Below are 10,207 nucleotides of genomic sequence, written 5' to 3' on the forward strand. Positions count from 1 at the left end.
GGTGAATGAGCGTCTGAAGAGATTTCTGCGCTGTTTGAAAGAGCCACAGCGGAGAATGAGGAGGAACTGTGTCTGAACTGTGAGGATTCAGAGGCTCCTGGACCAGGCTCTGAGCAGAAGAGTCCTGATGAACCCGGGTCTGAACCAGGACTTTACAGAGACTGCCTGGATTAAAGAGGAGCCAGAGGAGCAGAGCGTCTCTCAGGAGGAGGAGCAGCTGCCAGTGTAGGCTCCAACACTTTACAACACACTGATGTTTCACTCACAAATGTTATTATTAAGTGTTTCTTTAAAGGATTTTCAGGTCTGTCCCAGAGTCTGGTGCTGTTGGACTGAAGACCGTAAACACCCACATAGAGGTCACGCAGGGACAGATCTAAACATGGCTTGAACACGCATGTGCAGAGCGGGGGAGGTGATCCTTGACAGCATGAAAGCTCGAAAGCATGAAAGAAAGAGAAAGAGGCTGTAGAAGAGGTGAGATATGTTCTTATGTTCTTATGTTCTGTGTGCTCAGTCACGCAAACAGACCAAAGACATTGTTAGCATTTAGAGCATTTTGTCATGATTCGTCTTTTGTTCACCTGTTTTTGTATGTTTTCTTCTGTTTGGTCTAGTCCTGTGTTTTATTTTGACGTGTGTTCTGTCTGTGTGATTTCGCTTTACTTCCCTTGTTACCTGCCTGCCCCGCCCTGATGTGTTTCACCTGTGCCCCCCTGTGCTTTATTCATACAGCATTTTCTGAGTGCATTAAATTGCCTTTAAAACATTCCTAATGACTCCAGAATGTTCACACCTTGGCCTAACCATTAAATAGAGGCCACCTGTGTGTAATCTACTCTCAGTATAATTTCAGCTGTTCTTTTAGGCCCTCAGAGCTGTGGTCCGAGTGTATTGGTCACTAAACAACATCATGAAGGCCAAGGAGCACACTAGAGAGGTCAGGGATAAAGTTCTGTAGAAGTTTAAAGCAGCGTTAAGTTATACAAAGATTTCCCTAGATTTAAACATCTCCCGGAGCAACTGTTCAATCCATCATTTGGAAATGGAAAGATTATGGCACCACTGTGAACTTACCAAGACACGGTCGTTCACCTAAACTAATAGACCGAACAAAGAGAGCACTGGTCAGAAATACAACAAAGTGCCCCAGGATAACTCTGGAGGAGCTGTGATGTCCTGCCGCTGAGCTGGGGGAATCTGGACATGGGACAACTATAAGTCGTACTCTACACAAATCTGGCCTTCATGGACGAGTGGAAGAAGAAAGCCATTATTGAAAGGAGGCCATAAGAAATCCTGTTTGAAGTTTGCTCTTGTATTTATACCCCTGTGTTTCCCTCGTCCTTTGTCGCGTCATTGTCTTCGTCAGCCCCGGTTTTTGGTTATCTCTGGATTTTGTTATTTTGGTTTTCGTCCATTAAACATCACCAGTTTTGTTGCAGTCCTGCATTTTAGGTTTTATTTTCTTCGTTCCACTTCAACCATGACACATTTAGCATTATCACACATAGAGGGAGAAGCCATGTAATAGCAACCTAACAATAGCTCTTATACTTAACCTGAGGAAGTTTGTGATACAACTGTTTATTTAAGAACATTATTTGGCTGCTCTTGTTCCCATTGTGACAAGCTTCATGTTGAGCCCTTTGAAAAAAAAATACACTACTGCCACCTCAGGCCATATGTGTTACTGCAGGTTCTATATTAAGCTCGTGCATGACACCCCTTCCGAACACGTTTTTGAGTGACAGTGCTGGATTTTAGAGGCAGTTGAACAGGTCTGAGCTCATTCTACACATGTACATGGCTGGAACATGTAGGGGGAGGAAAATGCATCATGTTAACATTTTTAAACTCTGTAAAGTCCCTTTAACCTATAAAAGGGCGTTACTACCTACGTTAGTTCACTAGGGTCAAAGTGTAAAGCCGTCAAGGCCAGTGACTGGGCAGTGCTGGGGGGAATCGTCACATGGCGGCCCTGGACTTTTTGTGGAGGTTTGGTCCTGTTTTCCCCCACCTGTGCGTCTTCCACGTCGTCTGCTGCTACAGAGCGCTCATGTTTGCTTCAGGCTCATGGTCCAGCTAAATCCAAGGAGTCGTGTGGAGGTGGATACATAAGCGTTCATTTTGTGGCCGACTGACTGGAGGTAAAAGCGGTTGGGGGAATGAGGACATTTAACATAATGGACATTCAAAGTGTTTATTTTTTGGTTTGCTGGACTGAAACATGAACTACAACAATGGATTTATTGGGCCACTATCACCTGTTTTTTAGAGTGACATCTTTAAAGTGACTATACAGAGTTTAAAAATGTGAAAATGATGTATTTTCCTCCCCCTACATATTTCAGCAATGTCCTAATGTGTAGAATGAGCTCAGACCTGTTCACCACAACTGCCTCTAAAATCCTGCACTGTCACTCAAAAAGGTGTTACTTCGGGTCCAAAGTGCCGTCATGCACGAGCTTAAAGGAATAGGCCACCGTTTTTACATACTGAGATATGTTCTTACCTAACCTTAGACGAGTTAATATGTACCTGTTTGGTCTTTGTCCGTGCGCTCTGTCACGCAAACGGAGCACATACGCAGCCTCTCCCACATGTCACATAGCTCCAAAAAAACGATAGAAGCTACCAAGCTCTTCCACGTGTTGCCTATTTAAATAAAGTTACGTGAAGTGTTTTCATGCGAAGTATATTTACACAGAAATGTAACATGTCGATTTTATAAGCAGATAAAAAGGGGTACTATATTGTGAGGTGTAATGATACGAGGAGCACAAAGTCCGCGCAGTAACTCCTAAAGACTACCCCCCGCTCACTTCCGTCAATAGAAGCTGCGTGACTTGTAGTACGTGCACTAGTAACAGAGAGCTATCGGCTAGCTAGTTTGAGTACAGTTGAGGAAGCATCAAGTTTTAGTGAGATAACTGAAATGAATAATTTGCGACGGCGGACTTTGTTGATGAGGAGGAATGGCTTACAGCGGATCCAGAGCCGTATCTTTTTGAGCCAGAATATACAGAAGAGGAACTTGCCTTGTTGGACCGTGAGAGGGAACAAAGACACGAACTACAGCAGACTGGAGCCATCGAAGAAAGAACACGGGAAAATAGCAACTGGTGGTGCAAATGTGACTGTTGCGAAAAGATGCCAAGTGAAATGGAGAGTCTGTGTTGTTCAGAGTGGGACCAGGCGTTGCCATCGGCCACGGGAGTCATTGTTCACCTGGAAGAGCCTGGACAAAGGCCTTGTGTCACGGCAAACGATGCGTTTGAAGCAATGATTCATCCCGCAGGAGTTGATTTTTTCTTTCGCCTGGACAAAGTAAATTGGAAAAAAAACGACCCACACTAAGTGGACCCGATGGCCAGCTTTCCCCAGAGTAAGTACGAAATGAAACCATTGAAATACGTTTATCATGTTGCCATGTATTAGTGCATATATTTAGCAAAAACTTGACGCTTCTTAAACTGTTCTCTGCTGGCGCTCTACAAGTCACGCAGCTTCTATTGACGGAAGTGAGCGGGGGGTAAGTCTTTAGGAGTTACTGCGTGGACTTTGTGCTCCTCGTATCATTACGCCTCACAATTTAGTGCCCCTTTTTATCTGCTTATAAAATCGACATGTTACATTTCTGTGTAAATATACTTTGCATGAAAACACTTCACGTAACTTTATTTAAATAGGGAACACGTGGAAGAGCTTGGTAGCTTCTATTGTGAGCTTTTTTGGAGCTATATGACATGTGGGAGAGGCTGCGTATGTGCTCCGTGTGCGTGACAGAGCGCACGGACAAAGACCAAACGGGCATATATTAACTAGTCTAAGGTTAGGTAAGAACATATCTCAGTATGTAAAAACGGTGGCCTGTTCCTTTAATATAGAAGCTGCAGTTACATGTGTGACCTGAGGTGGCAGTAGTGAGTATAAAATGTCAAACTTAAATCTAGCCCCTTTAAGCAATCCTAAAATAAAATGTCAATCAGCTAAACGAACCTGTGGTCCTTCTGTTATCTGTGATTGAACTAAGCTAAAACTTCCACTCTGTCACATTGACGCTCAAATCAAGGACAAAAGTAGGGGAGACCGGGGGGTATTTGTCACACCTTTTGTTCTAGAGTTCACTGCTCATCAACAGAAAATCCCACAAGAGTCAGACCTCGCTTCCTTTTTCCTGTCACACTGAGATAAATAGTTATTAACCGTCAAACACAACAAAATGACAATGCGCCCCATGTGCAGGGCAGGTTGTCACTATTGTTTTTAATGGTGGTTTTTGATGTGAATTTGAAATTTGATAAAGCTTTGTGACTTGTTTTGCTTTTTGAGATAAAACAAGGACAAACACACGGCCTCTATAAAAGCTGAAATAAAGTGATCAGAAAAACATATTAGACTCAAAGGGAAATAAATGTCCCACCGTGTTATATACTCCGTGGGACAAATAACCCCAGAGTGTCCACTTTAATGTAAGCTAGCTAACAAACAGCTTTAGCGTGTTAGCTCTAAAGCGGATCAAATCTAAGCTAACATCTCCGTCTTTCAGATCAGTGTCTTTTGTTTATGGCACTAACTAAAGCAGGGGTAGGCAATGTCAGGCCCGGGGGCCAAATCCGGCCCTCCAGCACAGAACCTCAGGCCCCCAAGATGATTTTGAGAAATATTATTGTCCAAAAAAGAGATCAAATACCTGTTGAAGTCTAAAAATGTGAGAAATAGTGTCAGTATTGTAATGTCCTGTCAGAACATCCCACTTGGTCATATATAATGTTAAACAGTGATTCTCTGCTGGTGGGTCGGGGCCCAAAAGTGGGTCATGGAACCATTTTCAGTGGGTCAAGAGTCTATAGGGAACTTTTATTCAATATTTGAAACTGCATGGAAACACTGACTATAATAACTATCTCATAATGTCAGTCTTAAAGGGAAATCTATGGCTAAGCTTGTGTGGAAAATACAACATTTTATACGATATATGACAAATGACAGTTTTATTTGGGTCCTCGGCTCGTCATCCGAGGGTAATGGTGGGTCCCAAAGCCACCTGAGAACCACTGATGTAAAACATTGGCATTTGCAGAAAATACTTCTTTACTTTAGGTAGAATGTTGAGGTGAAAATCGGAAAACGAGTCACACATTGAAAAGAAAACACGGTAAATAAAACGCCATTCCCACTTCTGTGATCTGACCATTTATTTATTAAAAAAAAAAACATTTGTTCATTCTCTTTTCACATGGACTTATTGCAATGCATTTTTCCAAAGTTACAGTCACACTCAAAACGAACGTCGCGCTAACATCGCTCCCGCTCTCGGTGTCGGGGGAAACATCCGTACCGGTTTTCTGGCTTTGGCCGTTTAAAAACCGGACTTCAAAGAGACACCAGAGTGGACGTGTTAGTGCACTGCGCGGAAAATGAACGTCAACATACAATTAAAGTGCTTCATTTTCAGAATCCTATTTTGAGTTTGCCTCTTGTGCAGCTTTTTCGCTTCCTGGAGGTTATAATGTTTATTATGAAATGCTATTTTTATGTAAATGTCTTATTCTCAGTTGGGAAATTGCATATTTGTAGCAAGAATTTCCCCTCGGGCATCAGTGAAGTCATTCTCATTCAGACTATTTCAAGCTAATTGTGAAACTTTGGCCTAAAATGAACTGAAACAGCTTAAATAAAGACAAAACAACTAAATGGAAAAACCTCGTTACACAAAGTGACTCAAAACCAGATTCTGAATACCGATATTTTTAACTCTTGTCTATTCATTTTCACCTGCAGTGCATTGCCACCTCATATCTCACACACTGATAAAAAAGATAGTGTTCACTAATAATAAAATCCATTTTCATTCATGTAGGCTACACTTTTTCAATACAAAAAATAACTGCTATGAGCGAGCACTTCAGACGAGCACAAAAATATAAGGCTATGCAGCCCAGAGTAACAACATTTTTCACTTTACGCTACAGACTGGAATACGGGCCTATTCATCATCACAAAAATATACTTATAGAATGTGCCATTGATGAACACTGTAGCAGCATCGTGTGGTTTGGACAAGAAGCAGTTTTACAGAAGAGCAGCCGCTGTCACACACGGCCCCGTCTGTCATGAGTTTACATCTAACACAGAACACACAGGCTGAGGCTGAACCAAAAGTGCGTCAACTGACTGGTTTGGCACTGGACAGGTACAGGCTGCCGGTAACAGGAGCAGGCAGCCTCTGTGGTGTATAGCCCTGTGATATCGACACAAGAATCTCCAGCCTCTACACATGCACCACGGCCGCCTTCAGCTGAGTGTTCCTGTATTCCTCTAACCAGTTCCTGAGCTCTGAAATGCGGTATCCCTCGGGGCCCCTGCCGCCCTGGTAGACCACTCGCTCGTCCCGCACGATGTAAAGTCTCTCGAAGTAGGCTCCGTACGCTGCGTTGGACGAGTTTTCCATATTGTCCACCACGATGTTGCTTCCCGGCACCTCCGCCAGCATCAGCTGCGCCGCTCTGAGCCGGTCCTCCAGGCAGCGGTGCTTGGGGATCTGGTACGGCGCGTCAGTGCTCACCCAGCCGTCGGACGGGTGCGCTTCCTCGATGTACACCACTAGAAAGTCCGCAATGTCCGCGTACTGGCGCACGATCCTCTGGAAGGCGGCCAGCCGCATCATGAACGGGGGTCAGGAGCAGCTGCCAAAGTTGAGGATGAGAGGTCTTTCCCCTTTCATACAGTCCAGCAGCCGCACCGGCCTGCGCTCCTCCACCAGCACCACCTCAGTGTTGGGCGCAGTCCGTCCGAGGTGCGCTGATTTCAGAAAGTCCAGCTTCTGTCCGTACCACACCGCCCTGAGCGACTCCACAGTAAACATCCTGTTTGCGTCTGAGACGCACACGGGTGGATCTTCCGCGCTGTCCTGCGCCTGCACCATCTTCAGCAGCACTTTCCTCCGGATGCACAGGAAGTCCAGCAGCCACAGCATGACCGCTGCGAGCAGAAAGCGCGGCAGCAGCATCAGGCACAGCGCGGCGTGCTTCAGTGCCCGCGCCATTTGGATACTGCTGGAGTCGTGCATCATCCCGAGGATGCGCCCGGAGCTGTCAGAGCAACATGCTGTCACCTCTCCCCCACGGAGAGACTCTCCAGTCTGAGGCTAAAGAGTGCCTTTTATAGCCCCATACCGCCGTGACTGAATGGTGAAAAAAGGAAAAAAAAGCAGAAAAGCGAAAACACGCCTCTAGTACCAACGCCGCCCACTCACATGGCGGGGATTACCTCCAGTCAACTCTGCACCAGACCGAGGCACAGACTGAAGGCTCCACCGGGGAGCGCTGCCCCTGTGCGGCATCACACTCCGCTCACGACTCCGCTCACAGAGAGGACGGCAGAGAGAGAGTCCTGTCACAGCGGCCGGCTCGCTCCTGTGCACGTGCGTGTGAAGGCGCTAGACGGCGCTGTTTCACCGCTCCGCCCGAGTCTGAGCAGCAGCTGAGAACTTGATGACCCGCGTGAGAACTGTCACCATCTCAAGTGCACAATCCCAGCCTAACGCCACTCAACCCACTCCAGAACTTTTCTCAAATGTTTCTGGCGCGCTCTCAGCGTGCACGTCGAGCCTCTGGGCCAGAAAGGTTAATTTATTCTAATTGTTTTTGACATCTCACTCCATTGGCAAAAGCACCTGTGTTGGCAGTAAACACAGGCACAACTGGTCCAGTGAGGGTTGTGTACCACACTTTTCTGCCTTCCACTCCTCTGGTGAAGTGGGCTTTACGACTGAAGCAGGCGACGCAGGTGTCTTGCTCAAGGACACAACTGAAGTGAACTCATTCTCTCGAGATGTTTCCAACTAAACACATTCAGTGTCTCTGAGTCACCGAGAACTGCATCGTTTTGTGGTCAAAGATAAAAAACAAAGACAACATAAGTCACCGAAGCACAAACGACACGCACTGTTGGAAAGACCTACATATTTGCAGTAGTTCAGTGTCATGTCCTCGGGAAAGACACTGAATGAATGAGTGTGCGTTTGTGAGCTGGGACGGGGGGAGTTGTATTAATCCTCCTCTCGCCCCGGGTGAAGTTACGAAAGCTCCTCAGATAAAAGGCCACTCTTTACACTTGTTTACATGAGAGGAAAACAAACTCAGGAGCAACATGTCTCATTATTCATTCAGAATCTTTAATTACTGCACGGATTCACTGTTTCTGCGACAGCGTCTCAGTAGCTATCGGAAAGTCAGGGGTTCGAATCCCAGCTCCTGCAGGTGAACAGTGTCATTGGGCAAGACACTTCACCCTCCTCGCCTCCAGGGTCTGCATCCATGGGTGTATGAATGAGAGTGTGAATAGGTGACTGGTTCCTTGCTGTAAAGCGCTTTAATGAAGGTAGAAAGGCACTGTATAAGTTGAGACCTTAGTTTTATATATATATTATAGTCCTCGTGCTTCACAGCTAGAAGGTCCGGGTTCGATTCCCCACCAGGGACTCTCTGTGTGGAGTTTGCATGTTCTGTGTCTGGGTAGGTTTCCTCTGGGTGCTCCGGTTTCCCCACCGCTAAAACATGTACAATAGGCCAGGATAAATGAGAGTGTGTTTGAGAGTGCCCGTGGCTACAGTCCGGTGTGGCTTGTTTACATACATGAGACCCATGTATGTTCATCAACACGCACTATCCCATCAAATAAACCATTAAATAAAAATGAAATATTGTCATTTCAAAGGCATTTTTAACACATTGCTGCGACAAAATCTCCACACTAGTTGCTCCGACAGACTTCAAACTTTCCAGACTTAAACTTATTACATACTTACACTATTATTATTGTTTTCTTTTATTATTATTTTTTACAGATTTTTCCACTGTAAAAACAGCTTATGCCCCCCCCCCCCTTTGTGACTAATATGTCAAAAAAAAACAAAAAAACTGAAATGTAAACCTGGCTCGGATCATTATTCAGATTTCATCGGAGAAATTTGGGGCATTACAGCAGTGTCGAAGCAAGTTGCGTTTTTTTACTCATTAATTGTCCGTGAGAGTAAATACTATACACTGACAGAAAAGACAAAGGGACAGAGGGATATTGTACATCCAATTACACAATGGAAATAATTTTTTTTCATTCAAACTTTGCTGTAAATACTGTTTAAGTGGCGCTAGCCCGCAGCTAGCTTTGCCTGTTAGTCTGTTAGCTTCTTCTTCGTCATTCCACAAGTGTGTATTGGTGGTTCCGACCCAGAGGCAGCAGAAGTTGCTATTGTGGTTTTCTGGCCAGACACACAAGGGGGAGATGAAAGACCCTCCGTTAGCGCTTGTATTACCCCAGAGGGACTACGGAAAGGATCTATTAAGGTAAACAAGTTACTTAGTTCTGCTTTAATGACATAGTTCATAGACATCTGTAGCAGTGTTTCCCAACCAGGGTTAGAAAAGTGAATTTTAGTGACATTTTCCTGTAAAAAGGCTGAGAGTGTTATAGCCATATTTTTAACCCAACACACTAATAAATACTAGATGAGCAGAAAGGAAAGGGGAACGTTGTGAACCACTGATTTGCAGCGAAAGTTTCTCTAAATCTATAAAGTTTCCCTATTCACCTGTGTGGTCTGTAGAGGAACACTGGCCTCTGCTCCGTCTGAGACATTGATAATCAAAGGTCATTTCGCCCTTGGACAGTGAGAGTGAGTTTATGGGATGGTCCATGTGACATATAGGTTCCTTTGATGCCAAAACAATGCCCCCATGGCCTCTGTGCAGTGACTGTGAAACATGGATCTAAAGGCTTCAAGGTTAAGGTTAATGCAGGCGCTTAACAGGCATAAATGAGGCTGAATGATGGACATGAATGGAAAGTTGCTCAGTCAAACCATTACTTCAATGAAAGTACTGAAGTCCGTTTAAATACGTGTTAAGAAAAAAATACTTTGCAGCTTCTGAACGGCTTCACGACGGGGACAAACCTTCTTCCTTGCTTATTTGACAGTACAGCTACACAGCGCCACCTGCTGTTCTGGAGTGTGCGTTATTAGGCTTTGTAAATGAACAAAACACATGGACATATTGCACTTTTTTACTCAGCCAGAACACATGTTTTTTCTACTTTTTACGTTTTGATTTCAACAAATTCCTGAGGGGCGTGATTGACGAGCGCATCAACCAATCAGAGAAAAGCTGGATATGACAAAAATGGCATGAAATCCAAAGAT

At 44.8% G+C, this 10,207-nt stretch overlaps 1 protein-coding gene across 1 annotated transcript; it reads right to left on the reverse strand.

The window, feature by feature from the left end:
* Positions 1-6,134: 6,134 nt before the first annotated feature.
* On the reverse strand, positions 6,135-7,397 carry LOC306974839 (thyroxine 5-deiodinase-like). Its single transcript, XM_079572233.1, has one exon. It carries the CDS (start codon positions 7,076-7,078, stop codon positions 6,278-6,280), a length of 801 nt encoding a protein of 266 aa, XP_079428359.1. The 5' UTR covers positions 7,079-7,397; the 3' UTR covers positions 6,135-6,277.
* Positions 7,398-10,207: the final 2,810 nt, after the last annotated feature.

Source organism: Gobius niger, assembly GCF_951799975.1.
Source record: "Gobius niger genome assembly, chromosome: 15".
In the NCBI taxonomy this organism is placed as follows: domain Eukaryota; kingdom Metazoa; phylum Chordata; class Actinopteri; order Gobiiformes; family Gobiidae; genus Gobius; species Gobius niger.